This window comes from Coffea eugenioides, chromosome 10 (assembly GCF_003713205.1).
Source record: "Coffea eugenioides isolate CCC68of chromosome 10, Ceug_1.0, whole genome shotgun sequence".
NCBI lineage: Eukaryota > Viridiplantae > Streptophyta > Magnoliopsida > Gentianales > Rubiaceae > Coffea > Coffea eugenioides.
In genome coordinates this window covers 3,672,857-3,696,828 of record NC_040044.1, presented here as the reverse complement: position 1 = coordinate 3,696,828, position 23,972 = coordinate 3,672,857, and the positions used below count along the sequence as shown (strand labels likewise).

Sequence of the window (23,972 nt, the reverse complement as noted above, 5' to 3'; positions counted from 1 at the left end):
CAGTCATTAGAAAATTGAATCTCAAACAGAGAACTAAAACCACCTGATAAACAATCGTGTCTTATCCATAATCCATGGGCATCGAGCGTTACATTCATACTTGTACATCATCCAACTCAAGTTTTTGTACACAACTTTAAAGACCAGATAGAATATCAACTTACAGCAGAAGTGGTATAGCAGCAACTAGTTTCGAGAATGTCATTTTACAATTTTCAGATCCTACCAAAACTAGTTTCCCTCTGCCATGCAACTATTGAAGTATGATCTTCTATCTCACATATGCCTTCAAGAAATCATCTCAAAGCGAGCTATAATGCACAGAAACATAATATTCAGCCGCGCCAACAACAAAAGTGGGCCAGAGCTGAAGATGCATATATTCATTGACCAAGGCATTGGAAGCTCAACACCCATGTCACAGCTGATGATGCTACCACCAGTGTTTTGAGATGTTCAAAACCTTCTGATATTTGTCTCTTTCATCAGCACCCAGAGCTATTTTCTGAGCACAGACATGAGAAAAATTAATTCACGAGAGAGAGGAGAAAGATATATTGTATGCAGAATATTATGCATGAGCTGACACACCTCTGTCACGGGGACAAAGTCTCTTCCTTGGATTAAGAAGATTAACGCTTGTCATTTGTGTGGCTCATCACGATCAGTTTTTGAAAATTCAGCAAAAGGAGTGATAGTATGATGTATACTTGGATTTCATAACCAGCGACTTTACTTTTGGGGTATTGACTCTGTCATGAGACCTAAAGCTTTCCCTTTCACATCTAACCCTGCTCAAGAGCAAACATGTATGAGATTTCCTATTCATTTCTTGTTAGGTACTAGATAAAGTTTTTATTTTTAATTGAAAAAAAGGCCGCCAAGAGCATCAACAGGAAAACAAGATTACAAGATGTAGTCTTTTAGATGAAAGAGAATACTAAAAGTAGTTGTCTGGCTTAGATGAAAGAGAAAAATCACATGCGCCTTCATTTTTATATCTTTGTTCTTCCTTGAAACTATTTATCTTCTCCTCAAAAGTCTAGAAGTCGAGTTTAGGACTTAGGAACCTCCCATACCAAAAAGCTTCTCGCTGAACCCCCAAAAACTCTCTATAAGGTTATATTTCTACCTTTGATTGGTGCTGATCTGATCCTAGAAAGTTTAGACTATATATTGCTACAGCGGGCCAGTAGACAAATTAGTTATACGATCCAAAATTCATCACGGTAACTTAAAAAAAGAGGGATACTCTAATTAGAAGCCGTGACATGAATACTCATCAAAAGAAAAAGCCACACGATAACGAACATTATGAGCGAAAGAGGAAAGGAACAAAATGATACCAAAATCAAGTATCTTACACATAGAAGAATCAGTTGGAGGAGTTTCGAAGCTGTTGAGATGTGACAGAAATAAGAGACTGAAGCTTAGCAACAGCAGAAGTCTTATCAGGCGGGCACTTAGCAAGAGCAATATTTAGGAACTGAATGGCCTCATCAAGCTTGCCAGCAGCCATGGCTGCCATCCCTGCTTTATAAGCTTCATCTGCCTTTTTAGCATCGTATTTAGAACTTAATTTTCCGTCGTCACTTTTACCAACAATAGAATATAAGAAAGCAGTAGCTCGGGCATACTCCAGTGCAGAAATGGCAGAATCGATCTCAGCAATTACTGCATCAGCTGATGCTGGAATTGTCTTCACCCCATCAAACACAGACCAGTGAGGCTCTTCTTCTCCATAACCCATCTCTTTACTTTCCCCACTGAATTACCCACCGCTGTCCCGAAACCAATTGGCAGCATAAAAATAAAGAATTGCATCACTTGCAATTTCATTACTTTCTTTTCTTTTCTTTTCTTTGGGGAGCAACCCATTTAAAAGACTAAATAAATAGACAATTTGTCCCTTTGAATAACTCCAATTACTGTTCTAAATTAATTTTTATCTCTACTATTGCGCACAAATTTTATAACAGTAGGAAGTTTCTTGAGAAAAGTAACAAACTTGAAATATTTTTCCATAGCTTGGGTATGACTATACTGTATTAGCGTACCTTGTGCAAAGCTGATGCCACCGGCAGCTTGCTGTCCGCCGGAGCTGGTTAGTGGTGACAGAGTCGTCGAGGCTGAAGTTCGTTTTTGTGCTCCAAAGACTTGCGACGACGTTTGAACAGTTAGTTGAATGTTGATGGTGACTGAGTCAACTATTGCAGCAAAATTGCCCTTATGGTTACGAGGTTAGGACCACATTTCTTTTCATAGTAGTTCCAAGTTTGCAAGGGGAATTTTAGTTGAGTATCGTCCATCATATCCGTTCTGGGAAATTCTTGCATCTTACGATGTAAACAAATGACGTTGTCCTGTATGTATTTGAGAGACACCTCTTGCCAAATGCCAAGCCTCTTCTGTCAAAATCCCTTTTCTTATTCACAACTCATACGCAAATCATTGGTTCGGAAAACCTTTAGTCCTTAGTGGGCTTCATTATATTTTTTTCAGCCACTTTGACGTTCACCGAGCAACGATGAAGCACATAGAATTGCGTAACAGAAAGGCAGTATCAGTCAACAAAGTTTAGGATAGCCATGGATTGTCTGTCTGACATGTTGGCTAACTCCCAGTGGCAAAATGGTTTGAAATAGTATATTAAAAGATCCCCAAGAGGGAAATCTCGTTCGACCACCTTATTCGATCTCAGACGCTTGTAAGAAAGCTTGATTCATGTCAAAGTAGCAAGCAAATGGAGAAAAACTCCAATAGAATTGCAAAGAAACCTTTCAAAGTGACCTACTTTCAATCAGAAGGCAAAACTGCATTCCTTAGTGAAAGGAATAACATAACGAAATTCACTACTCATGAATGACCATCAATGTGAAGCTTAACATCTGAATTGATCAACAAACGGATTTTAAGAGAGCAAGATCCACAGGGAAGAATAATAGATGCTTGCGAAGATTTTGTTGTGTGTAAAGTGATTGTATTCCCGTTTCTTGACAATGGATAGCCAATCTCTGTCAACTCTGAAGAATCAATTACAAAGTAATCACCACACCTGCAACTATAAGAAAGCTCTAAACTATCATCAGCTTCTTCAACTGTAAGATCCTCCAAGCTAACATCTTCAGAAGTCACTGCATCCTGCCTCAAAGTATGCAGTTCACTGTCATAAATGGCACGAGACCTTGGGTTGCTGAGGGTTTCCCAAGCTCGCTGTAACTCCATGAATCTGTCACCAGACTTGTGCTCAGGATTCAGTTTTTCACGTTCCTTTAGCAGTTTATCAGGATGAGAACTAAGGATGGAAGAGCGATAGCTTGACCGGATCTGTTCATAGGTTGCATCTTCTTTCAAACCAAGGATTTCGTAGTAGGTTCGCTCGATCAAGTTCCCACTGATGATCATGTTTGACTTAATGCTACTAGAATAGAAATTCACTGCAAAGTAAATCAAATTGAATCACAAAATAAGTTTTTAGTAAACGACATGTGACAGGAGGTCAAGAAAGAAAAATTTCTAATGGGAAATGGAAGCATTTTTGTGAGATGTCATGTTATTATTTCATGATGAAAGCAACAAAGATCGCAATATGGCCACCCTCTCCACTAACCAAATTCCAAAATAATAACTGCATCCAAATTACAGTAAGTTCTCCTTGACTAATCACCAAAAGCAACCATTCTACTTAATGAAAAACTGTCCTTTCAACCTAATATGGTGAGAGCCCAATAAAGCATCAGGCAAGTGGTTGCTGAAGAACTTGTAAAATCTAAGATTGGAGGACTGAAAGTACAGTGCACTGGACACCATCATATCCCACTTCCAGCAATCTATTAGGAGCAGCCAATAGCATTAAGAACCAGAGATCAGTTTGAGAGTTAGCTATAAAGATAAGCACTTTCGTGTTTGTAGCTTCAAGTTTGAAGACGCTCAATATGTGCTACATGCACATTCTATTAGGCATGTAACAGTTTCTCCCCAAAAGGCAGACAGGGTAGTAAACACAGTAAACATCCTTATTTATCTCGCGGGAATTTCGCCATTTTCGTCTCTAAACTTTTACACTAAAACCAATTTCATCCTTTATGATTTTTTTAGCCAATTTAGTCCTCCAACTATTTTGAAGTCTCCTTCAAATTTTGCTTCAATTTTCCTTACCTCGCTTCTAAAGGTAAATTCCCAATTGAGCTGTAACAATTTTACAATATCTTTCTTCCACTAGTCCCAAAAGTTAGCTGCTTTGGTTGCAAAGTATCCATCTTGCCAAGAATTGTCTTCAAGTACACACCAAAGCCTACTGTTTTAGGGGTGAAGGAAGGGAAAGGGGCAAAAGCAAAACTAGAACAAAGATGCAAATTTGTAAACAAGTAGCTGGGCAATGGTTCAGATAATTAACAGAATTTACGTTCTCGACTTCAAAAAAAAAGCGGAACCCACAAATCCTATCAAGTAAACCACGTACAAAATCCACAAGAAATCAACCCAAAAAAACCCGAAGAACAAATTGCATGAATGATACAGATATGCAAGAAAGAATTGAAAACATGAAGAAATTACCCGGATTTCAAGATGTACAAGCCGAAGGAAGGTGTCTAGATTTCCACGCTTCCGGATTAGGGAAGGGATGGGATTATAATCAACGTTAGTTAGAGAGAAAACGGAGGTCCAGGGCAGGAGGCGGCTCTTGCGCTTTTCGGAGGGGGCACACGCACCGAAAGGGGTAATACAAAAACGTGGTCGTCACCAAACGACGGCGGCTGTTCATCCAATTGCGAGTTTTGGGTTATTTTGTTAAAGTCGGACTCGGGGGTTGGAACATATAGTGCGCATGTGTCAGGAGCAGGGGCGTAATTGCAATTGGAACAAAGTTTTAGGGGTGTTAGTGTAATTAGTTGTTGGAGCCAAAAAGCTGTTAAACGTTAGTTACAACTGAATTCGTTAGCATCAGATCAGTGCACGGAAATTCTGTGTCAATTGGATTAGGATCCATTAGTGGAACTGTATAAATCCGGAACAATGTAATGGATTGAACAACAAGTAATACAATCAGAATTCTTTCCTCCAAATTCTCATTCTTCTCTCTCTCACTCTCTCCAACTCCTTCCCTCCCTTTCTGTTCTTTCACTCATTCAAACTTCTCCCAAATCCTCTGGTTACATTTTCTCCTTAATTTTACATTGAAGAGCCTGACAAATTGGTATCAGAGCTGACGAATCCTCGGCAGCTCGGAGATCAATCAATGGCAGAAAGTACACGCTTCAAAACCTTGGAAGAACATCTCCGTAAACAGGAGCTCAAACTGCAGGAAGTCGTGGAAGATATGAAGAACATACAGCTACAAGTGAAGGAAGAAATGGCTGGCAGGGACAAGAGAATGGATACGATCGCGCTAGGCATGGACCAGAAGTTTGAGGCACTCACTGCTATGATGAAGACGCTACTGAGCAGAGAGAAGAGTGCAGAAGAAGAAGTCAAAACTGGCAGAGATCGTATGCCATTACTTCCCACTCCTCCTATATACCAGAAGCTGAACTTGGGAGCAGATGAGGAAGTTAAGAGTTGCGAGCTCTTGGGTAAGATTCCTGACTATAATCCTCCAAAAATTGAGTTACAAATGTTTAGCGGGGAAAATCCTAGGGAATGGATCAGAAAATGTAATAAGTATTTCCTGTTGAATAAAGTACCCGAGGAGCATAAATTGCTGATAGTAGAGATGTTTTTAGAAGGAAGAGCTGATAATTGGTTCCAGGGGATCAAATTAGAAAAACCAAGGCTAACTTGGGGGGAATTTGGGGAGCTGCTATGCCAGAGATTCAAAGGATCATGCTGTAGAGATATTGTAGAGGAATTCAATAAACTGCAACAGATGAGCACAGTGGAGGCTTATCAGGAAAAGTTTGAGGAGTTAAAAACATTAATGCTATTGCAGAACCCGAGCCTTAGTGAAGAATACTTCATTTCCAGCTTCACCAGTGGTCTCAAGGAGGAGATTAAACCTATGGTGAGAATGCTCAAGCCAAATACTCTCTCTGGAGTTATGGAGGTAGCTCATTTGCAGGAACAAGCTCTCAGGTTACAAGGAAGGACAATCAAGGAGGGCAACAAGGTGTTGGCTGAACCAAAGTTTGGAATGTACAGACATCCAACTCCTGCCAATGGAGGAGTCAGCACTTACAAGCTACCACAGAACAACATACCTAGGGGAGATCCCAGAAATCCAGATAAGAGTCCAGAATTTAAGAGACTATCCCCTCAGGAACTGCAGTTCAGAAGGAGTAATGGACTGTGCTTTAAGTGTGGGGAGAAATTTGGGGTAGGACATCAGTGCAGAATGAAACACTTGAACCTTATGATGTACGAAGAAGAGGAGGACACTGAATTCCAGGATGCTCAAGGGGAGCAAGACGAGCTGACTGGGAATCCAGGAGAACCAATTGAAATTTCACTCAATGCTCTGTCAGACTCACTCAAGCGAAATACTATCATGTTGCAAGGACGAATGGCAGGGGAACGTGTAAAAATTTTGATGGATACAGGTAGCAGTGACAGCTACATTCACCATAGGCTGGTGACTACATAAGGCATTCCCTTTGAATATGTCAAGCCTTTCACTGTCACAATGGGGGATGGGAGTTTGGTAACCAATGGAGCTCAGTGTCCAAAGGTCCTGTGGAATGTTCAGAATAATAAATTATGCTTTGACCTCAAGATTATGGAACTAGGAGATTAGGACATTATTTTGGGGGTAGACTGGATGCACAACTACAGCCCCATAACTTTTGATTTCCATCAACTAAAAATCTCCATGTTCCATCAAGGAGAGGTGGTCACATTGCATGGAGCAGTTAATGATGCAACCATGAAACTTATCAGGAGGAAGGATCTCAGAGGTTTTTTGCAAAAGAAAAGGAGATGTTGTGCCATTTCAGCACAACATGGAAAACAGGACACATGGCAGCCAGGAATTCCAGATTCCAGAATCAATCACTGCAATCCTGCAGCAATTTTCAGAAATCTTTCAGGAGCCTACTCAGTTGCCTCCCAACAGGCCATTGGATCATCAGATTCCCCTTAAGCCAGGAGCACAAGCCTTCAAAATGAAACCATACAAATACCCTCATTCACAGAAGACAGATATTGAAAAGCAAATAGCAGACATGCTGAAGTCTGGAATCATCAAGCCAAGCAATAGTCCTTATGCTTCACCTGTGTTGTTGGTCAAGAAAAAGGATAACACTTGGCGTTTTTGTGTGGATTACAGGCATCTCAATGACTTGACAATCAAGGACAGATATCCTATTCCCAACATTGATGAGCTACTAGACGAGCTCTATGGAGCCAAGTTCTTTTCCAAGATTGACCTCAGATCAGGTTACCACCAGATCAGAGTCAAGTTGGCAGATACACACAAAACAGCCTTTCAGACTCATCAAGGACACTATGAGTTCCTAGTGATGCTATTTGGACTCACAAATGCACCAGCAACATTCCAAGCATTGATGAATCAGGTTTTTGAACCATTCCTAAGGAAGCATGTTTTGGTCTTCTTTGATGACATTTTGGTCTACAGTGCTATCTTGGACCTTCATAAGGAACACCTAAAACAAGTGCTGGAGGTGCTTCAGCATCACCAGTTGTATGCCAAACTATCCAAGTGCTCTTTTGCCCAGCAAGAAGTGGAGTATTTGGGGCATGTGGTGTCCAGTACAGGAGTAAGTATGGACACGAGTAAGGTGGAGTGCATACAGTCATGGCTTACTCCTAAGAATATTAAAGAACTCAGGGGATTCCTAGGCCTCACAGGCTATTATAGACGTTTCATAAAAGTCTATGGAACAATCAGTAAGCCTCTGACAAACCTGCTGAAGAAAGATGCCTATGATTGGAGTACAAAATCAACCAAGGCCTTCAATTGTCTTAAGCAGGCCATAACTAGTGCTCCAGTGCTTAGGCTACCCAATTTTGGTATTCCCTTTGTGGTGGAAACTGATGCAAGTGGACAAGGCATGGGAGCTGTACTCTTGCAGGAAGGTCATCCCATAGCATTCATCAGTAAAGCATTTTCTCTCAGGAATCTGGGGTTATCTGTCTATGAGAAAGAGCTGATGGCATTGGTGTTTGCAGTGACCAAGTGGAAGCATTATCTAGTGGGGAATCACTTCATCATCAGGACGGATCACAAGTCACTGAAATTTTTGCTAGAACAAAGGTTGACCACTACTGCTCAGTATAAATGGTTGACAAAGCTGCTAGGATTGGATTATGAGATTCAGTACAAGAAAGGTTCAGAAAACACTGTTGCTGATGTTTTATCTCGAAGAACCAGGAAGGAACTACAACCTGAACCACAACAGCTGATGGCCATTACTGGGGTTCAACCTCTATGGTTGCAGGAGCTGCAGGACAGTTACTTTGCAGATACACAGTATAGAGAATTAATGGGCCAACTGCTACTGGATCCTACACCACAAGACTCTGATTTCCAGCTCAATCAGGGGATACTTAAGTATAAAGGGAAGTTGTTTGTAGGGAATAGCAGGGGAATTAGGCAAAAGCTAATCAGAGCTCTGCATGAATCACCTATTGGAGGACATTCTGGTCAGAGGGCATGTATACAGAGGGTGCAAAGCATATTTCACTGGCCAGGAATGAAGAAGGAGATCATACAATTCATACAGGAATGTGAAGTCTGTCAAAGGAACAAAAGTGAAAGGGTCCCCTATCCAGGATTGCTGCAGCCACTACCAATTCCTACCCAAGCCTGGTCACATATTACTATGGACTTTATAGAAAAGTTACCCAACTCTAGGGGATTTGACACTATTTTGGTGGCCATAGATAGACTGACGAAGTTTGGCCACTTCATGCCACTTTCCCACCCATTCTTAGCTGTTCAAGTGGCGCAGGTCTTCCTGGATCACGTCTACAAACTCCATGGACTACCAGAATCCATCATAACAGATAGAGACAAGGTATTCACCAGTAAATTTTGGCAGGAGTTGTTTAGGATGGCTGGAACTGAGCTGCACTATAGTTCTTCATACCATCCTGAAACTGATGGTCAGAGTGAGAGGTTAAATCAGTGTTTAGAGACCTATCTGAGATGTATGGCCAGTAAGAGTCCAACTCAGTGGAGTCAGTGGCTCAGCTTAGCAGAACTATGGTATAATACGGCCTATCACACCAGCTTAGGGGTGTCCCCATTTGAAGCTTTATATGGTTACAAACCCCTATCACTACCTATAGGGCCCTATCACGATACAATCATTCCAGCAGCTCACAACATGCTGCAAACCAGAGTTCAACTGCTTCAGAGAATCAAAGAGCATTTGCAGCAGGCTCAAAATAGGATGAAGTTGTTTGCGGATAAACATAGAACAGAAAGGGAGTTTGAGGTGGGGAATTGGGTTTTCCTGAAGTTGCAGCCATATAGGCAACAAACTGTGGCACTCAGGAAAAATCTCAAGTTGACTGCAAAATTTTTTGGACCTTTTCAAATTGTGGAGAAGATCAGTGCTGTGGCATACAAGCTCAAGCTTCCACCTGGTTCTAAAATACATCCAGTATTTCACGTCTCTCTTCTTAAGCCTAAGTTGGGACCTCATCAGGTTACTACTTCTGCACTGCCAGAATTTAATTGTCAAGATCAGTGTCTTCTACAACCTGCTGCAGTTTTGCAAAGGAGGGTGATCATGCGAAATGAGGTCCCTGTGATCCAGTACCTCATCAAATGGTCTCAGCTAGGAGAGGAGGAAGCATCTTGGGAAGATCAATCTTTTATCCGCAGTCAGTTTCCTGAGTTTCAGCCTTGAGGACAAGGCTGCTTTCGAGGGTGGAGTAATGTCAGGAGCAGGGGCGTAATTGCAATTGGAACAAAGTTTTAGGGGTGTTAGTGTAATTAGCTGTTGGAGCCAAAAAGCTGTTAAACGTTAGTTACAACTGAATTCGTTAGCATCAGATCAGTGCACGGAAATTCTGTGTCAATTGGATTAGGATCCATTAGTGGAACTGTATAAATCCGGAACAATGTAATGGATTGAACAACAAGTAATACAATCAGAATTCTTTCCTCCAAATTCTCATTCTTCTCTCTCTCACTCTCTCCAACTCCTTCCCTCCCTTTCTGTTCTTTCACTCATTCAAACTTCTCCCAAATCCTCTGGTTACATTTTCTCCTTAATTCTACATTGAAGAGCCTGACAGCATGTTACAGTGTTGCGGTGGAAACTAGTTGGTCAAATTAGTTTAGGGTTGCCTGCTTGTTGAAGGAAGACAGCAAAAAGGTTTAGGTAAAGAAGATTGCTAATGGATAAATGTGGAGTTTGTTTGGATTGGGCTTTATTTCTCCAAATTTATTTGCTTACATCATCATTACAATTTCCAATACACCTTTTTACCTTCCCAATTACCTTTTTATCTCACATACATCACATTACAAAAAGTGCTACAGTAAAAAAATCTCTAATAATTCACAATCCAAACAGACCTTTCACCACATGATTCGTGTACTTTGGCAAAAGGTTTAGAATTTTATGGGTTTCACCATATGTTGTTCCATTTTTTTTTTTACGTGCCTAATTTGAGTACAGATATCTCTTCAGGAAATATGATTTTAGGCATGAACATAAAATTCTATCTGGAGTTTGCCTTCTTCAACAAAAAGCACTACGTTGACATGTGGTGTATTTTCACCATTCCATGATTCCGTTAGTTGGGTTTAAACTCTACACAAGGAAGTCTGTTATTTGGTCAAAACCCCTTTGTAGAATTACTTGGAACGGAGCACAGGAGGAGGTACGATGTCTTCTGGTAAAGTTAAGGAAATGCTGATACATTTGAGGTAAAGCAAGCAGATCCTAACTCAGGGCAACTGCCAAAGTGCAAGATCAACAGATAAACAAACTTTCTTGAAGGTTTCAAGCTCAACTTCAGGTTGAAGGTTTCAAGCTCAACTTCAGGAGCTTGAGGATCATTTGCCAACTTCAGTTTTTGACAGCCTTCATACTGCGATGACACCAGTTTTTCACTTCTACCAGTAACAACAATGAGCTCCGACAACTTCAGATCTGAATTAAAATGAAACAGTTCCTCGTATTACAATCATGGCCACCTTGTGGTATCTTCCACTATTCTCAAACCATTCCATTCGTGGAATGGATTATCCCAACTTAAAAGGCCAAAGGGCAAACGAACTAAGCTAACCACCAAAGTAAACCAAAAAATCAATTGCCCAACCAATACTTCATTTTCCTCCAGAAAACAGACAAAATGGAATTGTGAATGAGAAGCAGGGTTCGCAGATCCTCCACCAGTCTTCTGCATTTCAGCAACTAGTAACACCTTTGCCACATCAGGGATTTGCAGCTGTCTAGAAGATCTTCAGGCAATTGCCACTTCAATAACATACGTATTTTATACACTAACCACACCTGCAACCCATGCAACAGTAACCGGTACATTCCGGTGGCTACTTCTATAAGAGTCAGGGTATCTGTCCTTAAAATTTAATTTCGGTTCTTCAGCCTGCATTTGACAATAAAAACAAGAAAATGAAATGAAGAACAAACTTAGTTCGCACAATTTTCTGAAAGAAGGTACTTAAAGAAATAAACAACATACAAAAGGTTAGAACATAATAACAAAGGGCCTAAAACTTACATATTTAAGCCAGCACTCCTGGTTTTTGTGTTCATAAATATCTGGTGAATAGCAACCCGTCTCAGATGGACAATAGACCCATATGTTGCATTTCTTCTCATTTGGCTTGGCCATTTTAGCTTGATCTAAACAAGCCATACAACAATCATATGCCGATTCTTTCGGGTTCGTAAGACCCCATTTGACAGCAGCGCCATCATAATCTGTATGGAGTTCAGCATGACATTCGGGTGGAAGTTGCCGTCCAGGCAAAATTTCACGGTCTGCAAAGTAAATTGCATTCAGTTAACCAGAATTACATTGGAAAATTAATCAAAACAAATAATACAGTAAAATCCTTCATCAATCAAGCAAGGCTCAAGTAGGAAATAGAAACCACAATCCTTCACTGGCTAAATTTAGAAGCCATTGATCACGGAAGTAGAGATTTGAATTTCTTTTTCCCTACTTTGAAAATTTTCTCTTTGATTCTTTCTTTGATAGGAGGGAGAAGTGGGGGGTGGTGGGTGTTGATGAGCAAAGAAATCAAGGACAAATTAATTACCGAGGTCATCCACACCCTCAGGCTTGTCATCATGCTCTTCATGAATGATTTGGAGTGGTATCCACAAACCAATTTCTTCTGAAAACTCAGCCCAACCAGACCCTAAAGCTCTTACAAGCACTCCTGTGAAAACATTGCTTGAAATTTTGATTACTAGCATAAAGTAAAGCAGAGATTAACAAGGGGTCTCAAAAAGAAAATCAAGCAAAATGTTCCTCCGCAAATTCTGTTGTGTGTTATATTAGAGTAATATCAATTTGAACTACATATGTAAAGGAATTAAGATAATAAAAGGAAGAAAAAAAATTAAGATCCAACTTTGTTTATTTTCTTTTCTTTTTTCTTCTGTTTCAAATAAGATACTTCCAAGATTTGTTATAAAGTCAGATGAAATTTATGAAAATACAAATTTTAAAGACCTGATATTCAATAGACAATCTTTCTTCGGGTATTTTAAATACCATGGTGACAATGCAGCCAAAAAAAATTACAGACCCCGGCATTTTTAGTTTCCCTTCAGTAATTTCTGCATAAAATATATATGCATTTCAACCCGCTATACAGGATGCCAAGTATGAGCCATATTTATATGACCCAAGAAGAATAAACCTGTTACCACAAGCTTAATAATGTGCAGCTAAAGTAAAAGCTTCCCTATCGAGCCATATGGTTTATGCAACTACTGCAAGTGGGTTCTAACAGGCAACCAAACTTAGAGACAGCTATATAGCATGAGCATAAGCATAAGCAAACTATATGTTACTACCTTGATGGTTGCTTAAACTACAACTAAAGCCACTTTAGGCACCAGAAAAATAGATAAAATAGCAAAAAGTAAAATCTGGAACGGGAGCCATACCAGCTTCTTCAGGCAGAAAAGTCGAATTTGCAGGCTTTCCACGAGTCAACAGTCTTACTTCTCTTAGTTTTTCCTTTCGCCAACCCTCAACTGCCTCTGCTTAATAAAAACAACAAGGATTGGCATGTTACTCAGTACAACTTAAAATACTACGAAAGCAAATAGAAGCTACGTCCAATTAAACATCTCACCACTGCAACCATTCTAAAACAAATTTGAGCAACTAAATTTCAAATTTAAGGACTAGCAATCTCGAAGATTGTAAGGAAAAAACACTCTTTCTTTCCTTTGTACTATTTTGTTTAGCAGACTCGAGCAATAATGTATGTGGGGATTTATACTCCAATTAGAGCATCTTGGGAGACAAATTGTACAAGTGATGTATCTTGATATACTAGGGTAAATCTAACACATCTATAAAGCGAAACCAAATATGACAGCATCAAAAGGATCAGGTTAGTCAAATCCAAAAGAAACTCATGACATGTCTGAAAATGAATTCTGGCACTAAGACAAATCAAAGAGACAATCTAGCAACTCAAGTAAGGCTTTTGGGACAAATAAGTGCAAATAAGCCACTTGAGTTCTCTCGGCAGCAAGATGAAAAGCATTTTAGAGGAAAGAATAACTCCTGTCCCCTACATATCTTGCATATGTCTCATCATTGCTGACCCCTTGCCCCACTCCAAAAAAGACTAATGAAAAATAAAAATAAAAACTCACCCAAGGAGTACCAACCTCCCAGACCATTGCTCGTCCAAGGCTTGACTGGCACAACATATGGTCAAACTTGAGATACTTAAATGACATTCACAATCAAGCTTAAAAGGGGTTATATATAGATCTTAAATGATCTCGCCTGTGTACTTTTTGTAGGTATGTTTACTTTACATCTTGAAAGGTTTTTGTGTAAAATGTGAATGATTCTTTTGAATTCACCCCAAATAAAAAGGAATAATCTTCTTTACCGTGCTTCCAAACTCCCAAAATTCATTGCTAATCCTATATAATATTGATCCTAACCTACAAGCTTGTTCTTTGAATAGATCATTTCCAGCCACTCATCTCTGAACGCTCATGCAATCCAGACTCAGTCTGTAACATTGTAATGATTTTAGCAATAAAAAAACCATTTCGTTTCACCACTATCCCTTCTCAACAGTAGCTCAGCTAAGGAATCTAGGGCTTCTTGATTTGTACCCATTTACATCATCATATGTTCACAACAATGGTGAAAGCCCTTCAGAGTTTGCTCTTTTACGAAGGAATGTAGGGCTTCTTGATATGTACCCATTTACATCATCACATGTTCAAAACAATGGTGAAAACCCTTCAGAGTGTAATTTATTTCAGGGTGTACATGAATTGTGAATTCCTTGTATTCTTAAACAGAGCAAATCTCAGTTTTAGTACGAAAATCCATTAGTTATGTTTTACTGGAAGTGCGTTAATTCAACTGTTTTGCTCAAAAACATACTGATTTCAATCTTTGCATAGCCTTAATAATGTTTTGGCATGTTCAGCTATATATTAGACAGTCAAAGCAACCTTTGAGATGATTTTGACTATGATTTTTAGTTCTCAAAAACATTGAAAGACAAAAAACATCCTTTCAGTTATTCAAACAATTTCCTAAGGATCACTTTCCCCCAAGCACCTTTAGAAAAAGCAGCAAACAAGATGAGGCCCAATGCATCACGACGACTGATCTTCACACAACTAGGAAAATAAACAATAGAGAAAATAACTTAGACTACGTCTATGAGTTGTAATTTGAGGATATATTTACAAGTATAATGGATCCGCAATATAGAAGATCCGCTGACATGGTGCCAAAATTAATAAGTTAGTGTTAAACTTGAGTCATTAGTTTGAAGTAGAACCCTGGTTCTGCTCTGAAAAGAGATCGAAGGCAAAGAGAGTGAGGAAAAATGCTAGGCATCTGCTAAAGGAAAGAGAGTCAAGTTGCTCCATCCATTATAAATCAAGTACTAAGCTTATTACTTCTCACACAATAAGCCATAGAACTAACAACAAGATGAAGATCTGCCACATAAGACTCTTTACAGGGACAATCACTGAAAAATATACACCACTCCATGAAACAACTATTCTAGATTCCAATGTGTGGCATGAGATGAACACAATAAATTGAGGCCAAACGAATTCCAGATAAATGCATTGAGGTTTTGTGAGCAAATAAAACAGACTGTGTTAGAGCTAGAAAGATCCATTCTCAAGCGCACTAACCAGATTGTTGTTTTTTCTCAAAGCCCATGATTCATGACTACATCTTCATTTCTTATGACCAATTTCAGTTAGTTGGGAACTTAACTGTAATAGTAACTGTTATTAGATTTCACCACCATTAATTCATAAATATATTTGTTGCAAAGACAAAACAGTCAAGATAAAACCGTATCAATTAAACTAGAGCAAGATATGATCATATAGTGGATTTTATACACCATCAATGTGCAATCAAAAGTTTTGTGTAATTTTGAAAGGTAGACCTCAATCATGCAAGCAAATGCAGTAAGTTTTATGCCATGATTAAGCGAAGCTTCAGAGTCTTAACTACATGAAGCTCTACCTGTAAGAGGAAATTTAAGTAAATTCACGAATTATCTGTAAAATTCAAAACAGGCATTGTAAAGAAAAGGTCATGATAGGCTAAGCAGAGAGAGAGAGAGAGAGATCTGACAACACCCTCTCAACTGAAGTGCAACAACAGTAGGGAAACCAACTTAATCAAGGCTTCATGGTATTGCATTTCAAGAATCTAAGCTGTTTTTTGAGTTCCAGCTAGTTGATTGATGTCAATTACAGACTTAGTTTGACACTTGCTTAATACATTGATTTCTAAATCCAAAGTTATTCTGCACTCCACGATCTTGGCAATTACTCTTCATTCATGAATTAAGGTAATGATCACAGCCAGCTCTTCTCTAATCTGGCAAGCATGTAATGCTTTTCAACCAAACCTTTTGTGCATCAGGCATAATGCATATACAAGGAAAGTGTATACTTCATGTTAAGTTCCAGAATTGGAAATTTTCGCGCATGGAGAGGTATTGTTTAAGACAACATGTCAACTTGTCAAAGAAAAACTCGTAACAAGAATCCAATAGTCGGTGAAACAGTAAATACATTAACTTTACCACCTATGTAATACAGAATAAGCTGCTCCTAAGACTTGAACTGTTGAAAATATAAGAATGGAGGTTGTAGAAAAGGATAGAAAAAGCATGTACTCACCTCGCTGCACAGTTGAGTTGCCACTAGCATTCACGGCTCTTAATCTTAGCAGTAGCTCATCTGCTATCTTTTGTTTCAAGGAAAGTGGCACTTCTACCACCCTTTCTTCCCGTAAAAATTCTTTCTTTAGCTCTTCTACCTTAATTGAACCCAAAAAAATGACAATTTCCTTATCAAGCTACAAACACTAATAGAAATACTAATCTCTTCCAAACTGACCCACAGAAAACTTAAATAAGAAGAGCATAAAGACCACGGGATCTTACCAATTTTATAAGCTCTGTAGGTTCTGATTCCTTTCGTATTCTAATTGATTCTTTCATTTTACTAATCTGATCTGAAGTATACCTAAATGCTGCGAAAAACAGACAAAATCCCAGCACTAAAACAGACCTCAAAACAACAAAAATCCCAACTGGGCCATGTAAAAAACCAAACTTGGAAAGTTTGTCTTACTCAGAAAACCAAAATAACAAAAGGGTCATCCCAAAAACAGCAAAAGAAAAAACAAAAATCAAAAGGACCAAAAATCCTATGTAAGGAGAAATTATGAGGTCAAATAGCTTACCATTTGTTGAATCGTTGTATGGATACCGGTAAAGAGAAGTATAGAGGGAGTGGAGCACAAAAAGGGCAACAACAATGTTGATTGAACAAACCACAAGTGTGCTTCTCTTGTACGAACACAATTTCCCTCTCCCATTATTATAAATACCACTGCTACTATTATTATGATAATTCGCCCACTCTGCTCTAGCCATCTCCTTTCTTCTTTCTTCCTCTCAACTCCTGCTCCACCCCGTCATCTCTCTCTCTCCCCTCCCATCACCTTCTGTCTTTAGTCCTATTGAGTGTAGTCTCCTAAAATGTATATGCTCGATTTTGAAGAATTTTAGCGGGGATTTTTCTGGGTTTTTGATGTTTCTTTGTATAGATCGCGGTGACGGGGTCTGGAATTTTCTGGGGTGGTTTCTGATTAAACAAGAAGTCCGGGGAAAAAAGAACAAGGAAACTGATCTTCGGCTTTTGTCGTCTAATGCTCTTCTTAATTGATGGGAACATATACGGATACTGAAATTCTATTTACGTATGATCAATATTTTTCTTTCAAGAGAAATGTGATCTACAATCTAATTAATGGCTAACCTGCCAAAAAGAAAAAGAGAAGATTTGAATGTTCATTTTTAAGATGTCCATTTATAGTTTTTTAAAACTTGTAAGATGGTTAAGGATTAAAAGAAAAAGTCTAACACTGTAGAATTATTCAAGTGAAAAAGGATATGGAAAGTTGCTTTAATTGCTCGTATAGTTTATGGAAAGTTCGCCAAAGATGCTGCCTAAGCATCCTTGGTAGAGCCAATTAAACCAGTACAAGATTACAAAACTGAGCTTTTATTTATTTATTTTTCCTCAGTACAAGATTACATGTAGCTCAAAATTACAATTAACTCAAATTTAATGTGATAATTATTACTATAAAGTTACGTTAAACTCTTAATCGTGCTAGAATTTAAACCTTAATCATGCTCAGATTAGCTTGCTAGAAATTTAAAACTTCTATAATATGTGAGTTTATATTCCTAGCTTAAGATGGTGCATTTGCTACAAATGGGTTTTTTGGCAGGAATTAATGAGATTCTTTCCTTGAGAGGTGAATGAATGTGATGGTAATGGCCATTTTCTTTTCTTTTTTGGTCCACTTTTTAAATGGTTTGTTTGTGGGTTCAAGGAAATTTTTTTCCTTTTTTATTTTTTGGGGTAGAATGTTGAAGGAATTTTAAAGCCGCAAAAAGCCAAGGAATTGGGATTTCCCAATAAAACTTTATCTGTTTGATAATAGATTAATACATTCATTATTGTGTCTATCAATCATCATCATAATGAAAGCATTAGCAAATTACACTTTGCTTTAATGCAAATGCTTTATTTAATCACTATGGCCATTTCTTGACAGTTGGACGGTTGAGTTTTTGTCTGAATAGTAATTGATAGACAGCCTAACCTCCCATCCTAATAATTTCTGGGATTTTCTTCATGCTAAGCAGGCAACCGAACCAACTATTGATAAATATGCCTCCCCTCATTGGCTTGGAGACTGTTCAGTGATCAGGCTTTCAAGTTTCAGCCATCCAAAATCTGCTCAGGCTTTCATCTATCCCATTATAGGGAAAGCATTTTTTTTAAAATTTTTTCTTGTTTACAAGGAATGATGAATGAAGTAATAAAGCTTAAAACCGCTAGGGGGTAAATAGAGAATTCGTAAAGAACTGAACTCCCATCGGATCAAACTGATACTTTTACACTCATTGATGAAATTTTCAAAAAAATTCTGGACAAAAATGCAGGTCAAGAGACGAGAGCTTTAAAGTTCTTCCCTGTGGTCAATTACTTAGTTGCTGGAGGGACTGTTCAATGGTTGGTCAACCACCATTTCCCTTATGGATGAATTTCAGCAAACAATTGAAGTCGCCAACTCCTCGGGAGCATTTGTTTTTCTTTTGTTAATAAGAGAGGAGCTCGACAGGATAAGAAGCAGGACAGCCAACAGATTTTCACTCGATACCAGTCCACTTTGTTATTTTGGACTTTTCTTTTCAAAGACTGTTCAGAATAAATACTAATAGTCCTTGTCATGTGTTTATATTTTAATTAAATACTAATATTGTTCTCAATAATTCATTCATGTCATATTAAACAAACTCCCTTTCTGGTAAGGATATTAAAAGCTCTTTGACAAATGCCTGCAACCTTCCTACCACATTAATTTCGAACCTATTCGACATGAATGCGACCTAAGGTAGAACAAGGCAACAGCCCAAACCACATTATTTTTTTCGGAGATCAACTGCTCGGATCAAACTCAATGGTCCCTTCCATCCAATCAAACCATAGGGGATAAAGTGTACATACGCAAATAATATGCGTATTTACCCTAGAAGAACCAAAAAAAAAAAGAAAGATGTAAATGATAAGATACTAGACTAGTACTTGTTAACCATAACCCAAGGTTACTTCTTTTTTGTTTTTTTCCTTGGAAAGATCCAAGGTTACTTGTATAGATAAACAGTGAACTGTCCATTCAAGATAAATCTGCATGAATTACTCAATTTTACAAATTGCTACACTCCCTCCCTTGTATTTATTATTTAACCCCTCTTGAAGAACTATCAAGGGCCATTCTGAATTTTGGGCTGATATGGATCCACGATTATAAGCCTAATGAAAACGACATAGGGCCAATACCTCCTACAAAAGACCTAAAATCTATCGACGTCCAGTCCAATTAAAATATCCGCTCACACAACTAAAAAGCGCGGGAAGAATCCTCCGCCTCTCTCGGCCACTCTCCTCTGCTCTGCTCGCTACCTCCGCCGTCCCGTTCCCCTACTCCTTCCCTCTCATCATCAGGTTTAGGTTCGTCAAAACCAGAAAATGGAACAACATGACATCGAAGAGGACGAGTTCGGATTCTCTAGAAATTATTTCTTAGCAAAAGAATTAGGCAATTCCGGTAAGAAATCCGGCCACAAGCTCGCAGATATCGATGTCGTCGATGAACAGGTTATACTCTGCAATTTTTCTATATCTAAATTTTGGTTGGTGGTTTCCTGCAAAAAGAGTTACCTTTTTGGGCCTTTTCCTTACTGAATAATGCAGGAGCTAAGGGAAGCCCTGGCCAATATCGAGCAAAAACATGAGAAAGAAATTGATGAATTAATCAAAACTTACAAGAGCTCGTATCAAGAGTGGGTTTGTGAGTTAAGGTGCGGTGGGATATAAATATATATGTGGTTTTTTTAATTACTTTTGTCAAAGTATTGATTTAGACTGTCATTGTAGAAATGTTGGGTACTAATTCTAGATTATGCTGGATAATTAACAGGTGTGGATTTGGGCTTTTGATGTATGGGTTTGGGTCAAAAAGAACATTGCTTGAAGATTTTGCTTCGACTGCATTGACTGAGTATTCTGTTGTTGTAATCAATGGTTATCTTCAGTCCATAAATCTCAAGCAGGTACATCTACTTCACCACCCCTATATGCTTTGTATTCTATTTCAGTGTAGGATTGTTGTTGAAGTATCAGCTAATTTTCGGAGTTTTAAGTTAATCATTGCTGATAAAGCCGTAGAATGAATAGGCTTTATAAGTCATAGCTTGCTTTTTTCGCTACCCGAATGTAGAGTTGTATAATTTACTTTAGTGCTTGGTAATCACTGGGAACTGATTCAGTTTGTTGAGTGTTATATGTTATAAGAAGTACTGGTAGGCTTTGGCAGCATAGGGGTGTATTAATGATGAGTCTTACATGGATATTTGAGAGGCCTGAGTCATGGGGATTGTAGTTTCTAATGCATCTATGATGTTGAATTGGTGATACAATCAGCACTAGTTTATCATGCTGTTTGGATGGCAGTTAAAAGTCAGCTTTTCCTGTGAGAGAGTACATAGACGAAGTGCAGAAACTTTAATTTGTCTCCTTGCCGTGGTTGCCTTTGGTGAGGTTCTGACCTGATTTTGCATGATCCCTTAATCCTGATTTCGAACAAGTGCTTTGATCTGATGTACGAGTTTGTAACTTTGAACTTGGACAACTTCTATGGTTATGTTTGTGTCAAATAAGATTAATTTTGCTAGCATATGATTCTTTAGCTTGAGGAATGCTTGGTATCGAACACTGTTCTGGCTGATCATGCTGGTGCTTCTACCATGATTTTCATATTGATGCTTTATATATGGGTTTTCACCCATAAAAGGCAGGATCCAATTCTTCTCTTTTACTACAATAAATGTCTTCTCTGCAGATAGAAAGTAGAATGGCCTTTGTTTGTGATACAAGCATTGTTATTTCACATGGTAGGTTGTTATAACCTTAGCTGAGCTTCTATGCGATCAATTGAAAGCCCAACAGAAGTTTACATCCAGGAGTTTGCATAAGCAACAACAACCATTTGATACTCGATCAATGGATGATTTAATAGCATTTTTGGATCAACATCACCTGGAGGACAGTGATTCTTTTATCTGTGTTCTTGTCCACAATATTGATGGGCCTGGGTTGCGTGATCCGGACACACAGCAATATCTTGCAAGAATTGCTGCTTGTTCCAATATCCGTGTGGTCGCTTCCATCGACCATGTAAATGCACTTCTTTGTAAGTATTTTATCTGATTTTGCTAATTTAAGTTAGCAGTAGCTTAAGCTAGCCGCAAAAGGACCTTACATTTGTTGACCATTTGTATCAGTACGTGCTAGTCGGCCTCTGTCATCAATGATTCGCATGTTTCTATGTTATATTTGCTGTTGAAAATGCTGAGAGTACTAATTTTGGTCTGCTAGTGTGGGATAAGAAGATGGTTCACACGCAGTTCAACTGGTATTGGCATCATGTTCCTACCTTTGCTCCATATAAGGTCGAAGGAATGTTTTTGCCTCTCATTCTTGCTCAGGGTGGGAGCTCCCAGAATGTCAAGACAGCTTCAATTGTCTTGCAGAGTTTGACGCCCAATGCTCAAAGTGTTTTTAAAGTGCTAGCAGAACATCAGCTGGCCAATCCTGATGAAGAAGGCAAGTGACTGGCTTACTTGTTTTCTGTTCCACAGCATTTTGCAACAAAAATCAAAGTTATTTATCCTGAATATTTTCTCTAGGGATGCCAGTCAATAACCTATACGCAACCTGCCGGGAGCGCTTCCTGGTCAGTAGCCAGATTACTCTGAATTCTCATTTGACAGAATTTAAGGATCATGATTTGGTCAAGACCAGAAGGGATACAGAAGGCCAGGATTGCTTGTACATTCCCATCCCAAATGAAGCACTTGAAAAAATCATAAAAGATACAAGTCAATAGAGAGGAGTTCCTTGTCAGCTGGATGTTGCAGTTTGTGCGGTAAACGAAAGATGCATGTTCATCATTTCAGGGACCTCCAGTATTTTTCTGGTACCTCATAGATCAGCTTATCGAGTCTCGGACAATTAACAAGAAATAGTTGCAAGATTCTTTGGGGTAACAGCATGACTTGTCACTAAACTGTGGGGTAATAACTCCTCTAGCTGCTGGAGATCAAAACAGAAAGTAAATACTTTTCAACTTATCATGCACTTGTTTGAGTAGCTGGCTGCTTGAAGGCTAAACCTACTCTGCGTTTGTGATGGCATCATTTTCATCTTTCATTTTCAACTTTTTTTGATATATATCAGCCACATGAAAGTTTGATATCTATTGGTCTCTTCTCTCTCTCTCTCTCTCTCTCTTTTAAACATTGGCCTTCTCTTTGCTTGCGAGATTGCAAGTTCAGACAGGGCTTTAGGCTGGGCTACTAGTAGATTGTACTATTTTGCAACTTTGGAAACTCAATAATGGGTCCTATCCGATGTGGAATCCGACCACAGTTAGGCTTATTATTAGGAGCAGAACACGTCACTATCTAATCCATGGAAAACTTCAACTTGGTGATGTGATCCTTTTCTTGATATGGGCAAATTCTTAAGGCATTTACTAATGATCAAAACAGAGTGGAGTTTCTTGAATTCTGGATAGTAACATCAGCATGGCGGCCCAATTTTCTGAACTACTACTTGAAATGGGACCAAAGCTACTGAAAAGGAGTATCATTATCAGCCCGAGATCTCTTCTCTTCTTAGTTCTTACTCAATCTCCCGAGATCACCTGGGGTATAAGCATAATTAACTTCTTCACAGTAAACTGGGCAAGCACTAATCAGGTGGAATAAAATCAAGATCAAGATCAACATCCATAAATCCAAATTCCATTTCCATTCACGTTCTCAAAAACTGAAATGAAATGATTTGTGTAGAAGTTATTTTGAGTTCTGAAATTCAACTCCGTCGTGGAAGCAATGAAATGTTTATGTTCAACGTCACCAATATAAGATAAGAATAAAATAGTAGAGTGTTAACGTGTAGTCATCCACAATTGTGCTTCCTTATCTTGTAGTATGATAATATTTAATTTTTGTTTAACCAACCGAGCCTATATAAATTATTATTTGTTAGCTAATGACTGAAAAAACAGATACATCATCAAGGAAATTAACATCCCGGAGTCCTTAAGGATTTTAATGCTCTTATTAGAAGGAAATTTGATTCCCATGCAATGGAATGGATTGGATAGTTCTGTCCTAAAAAGTAAATAGGGGTTTGTTTGGACAGAGTATTATTTGACTTTTTGTGATGTAACGTATGTGAGATAAAAAGATGGTTGAAAATATAAAAAAGTAGATTGAAAAATGTGTTTATGATACAAGCGAAATTTTATTTGAAGAATTTGCTATCCAGACACTCCCAGTGTTTTTTTTTTTTTTTTTATTTACTCCCAGGTATGAAAAAGGTAAACAGTGTTGCTTCATCGTTTTAGAGTTCATTCAATATTTATTATGCAAATGGCAACTTCTTTTTGAATTTTGATTGTTGGTCCAAAACCATAAAAAACTAGAAAAAGAAAACTTTAACAGGGAGAGATCTTTTGTATTCCCCAGTCAACAATAGCCTCAAACATAATGGGTAATTATCCTCCGCGACCAGCCACATCTCAGAATCTAACATCACCAAATCCTTTTTCTTCCAAGCTTGACCTTCTTTGTTGTCACTTACCATCATTTTGTCTTGCTCTCTGTTTCAATCACCTCCTAA

The 23,972-nt window shown here is 38.5% G+C and overlaps 4 protein-coding genes across 6 annotated transcripts; 1 reads left to right on the top strand and 3 right to left on the bottom strand.

The window, feature by feature from the left end:
* Window positions 1-81: 81 nt before the first annotated feature.
* Window positions 82-2,347, bottom strand: LOC113749803. Of its 3 annotated transcripts, none has more exons than XM_027293662.1 (3): window positions 2,058-2,347; window positions 1,365-1,781; window positions 82-791 (listed from the first exon to the last, which is right to left on the bottom strand). In XM_027293662.1, the coding sequence occupies exon 2, from the start codon at window positions 1,748-1,750 to the stop codon at window positions 1,376-1,378; it is 375 nt and encodes a 124-aa protein (XP_027149463.1). In that variant the 5' UTR covers window positions 1,751-1,781; window positions 2,058-2,347; the 3' UTR covers window positions 82-791; window positions 1,365-1,375. The 3 variants fall into 3 exon arrangements, with proteins under 3 accessions (XP_027149463.1, XP_027149464.1, XP_027149465.1); XM_027293663.1 differs by having other exon boundaries at window positions 82-505; window positions 1,367-1,781; XM_027293664.1 differs by having other exon boundaries at window positions 1,365-2,347.
* A 427-nt stretch (window positions 2,348-2,774) lies between these two features.
* LOC113749727 (DPH4 homolog) lies at window positions 2,775-4,756 on the bottom strand. The gene is made up of 2 exons (XM_027293554.1): window positions 4,558-4,756; window positions 2,775-3,437 (listed from the first exon to the last, which is right to left on the bottom strand). Exon 2 carries the CDS (start codon window positions 3,403-3,405, stop codon window positions 2,857-2,859), a length of 549 nt encoding a protein of 182 aa, XP_027149355.1. The 5' UTR covers window positions 3,406-3,437; window positions 4,558-4,756; the 3' UTR covers window positions 2,775-2,856.
* A 5,988-nt stretch (window positions 4,757-10,744) lies between these two features.
* Window positions 10,745-17,439, bottom strand: LOC113750218. Its single transcript, XM_027294196.1, has 7 exons — window positions 16,888-17,439; window positions 16,586-16,674; window positions 16,320-16,458; window positions 13,062-13,157; window positions 12,203-12,325; window positions 11,659-11,921; window positions 10,745-11,523 (listed from the first exon to the last, which is right to left on the bottom strand). The coding sequence occupies exons 1-7, from the start codon at window positions 17,078-17,080 to the stop codon at window positions 11,413-11,415; spliced, it is 1,014 nt and encodes a 337-aa protein (XP_027149997.1). The 5' UTR covers window positions 17,081-17,439; the 3' UTR covers window positions 10,745-11,412.
* A 2,191-nt stretch (window positions 17,440-19,630) lies between these two features.
* On the top strand, window positions 19,631-22,493 carry LOC113749703 (origin of replication complex subunit 2-like). Its single transcript, XM_027293528.1, has 6 exons — window positions 19,631-19,880; window positions 19,977-20,083; window positions 20,203-20,335; window positions 21,180-21,474; window positions 21,660-21,887; window positions 21,971-22,493. Exons 1-6 carry the CDS (start codon window positions 19,752-19,754, stop codon window positions 22,168-22,170), a joined length of 1,092 nt encoding a protein of 363 aa, XP_027149329.1. The 5' UTR covers window positions 19,631-19,751; the 3' UTR covers window positions 22,171-22,493.
* Window positions 22,494-23,972: the final 1,479 nt, after the last annotated feature.

What these genes read in the sequence shown, in the direction of transcription:
- LOC113749803 (XM_027293664.1), bottom strand. Translation starts at nt 1,750, where the DNA reads ATGGGTTATGGAGAAGAAGAGCCTCACTGGTCTGTGTTTGATGGGGTG.
- LOC113749727 (XM_027293554.1), bottom strand. Translation starts at nt 3,405, where the DNA reads ATGATCATCAGTGGGAACTTGATCGAGCGAACCTACTACGAAATCCTT.
- LOC113750218 (XM_027294196.1), bottom strand. Translation starts at nt 17,080, where the DNA reads ATGGCTAGAGCAGAGTGGGCGAATTATCATAATAATAGTAGCAGTGGT. An exon ending in CTACAGAGCTTATAAAATTG is followed by an intron (nt 16,459 to 16,585) that starts GTAAGATCCCGT and finishes GGTTCAATTAAG; the next exon opens with GTAGAAGAGCTAAAGAAAGA. An exon ending in TTTTCTGCCTGAAGAAGCTG is followed by an intron (nt 12,326 to 13,061) that starts GTATGGCTCCCG and finishes ATGTTTTCACAG; the next exon opens with GAGTGCTTGTAAGAGCTTTA.
- LOC113749703 (XM_027293528.1), top strand. Translation starts at nt 19,752, where the DNA reads ATGGAACAACATGACATCGAAGAGGACGAGTTCGGATTCTCTAGAAAT. An exon ending in TCGATGTCGTCGATGAACAG is followed by an intron (nt 19,881 to 19,976) that starts GTTATACTCTGC and finishes TGAATAATGCAG; the next exon opens with GAGCTAAGGGAAGCCCTGGC. An exon ending in GAGTGGGTTTGTGAGTTAAG is followed by an intron (nt 20,084 to 20,202) that starts GTGCGGTGGGAT and finishes GATAATTAACAG; the next exon opens with GTGTGGATTTGGGCTTTTGA.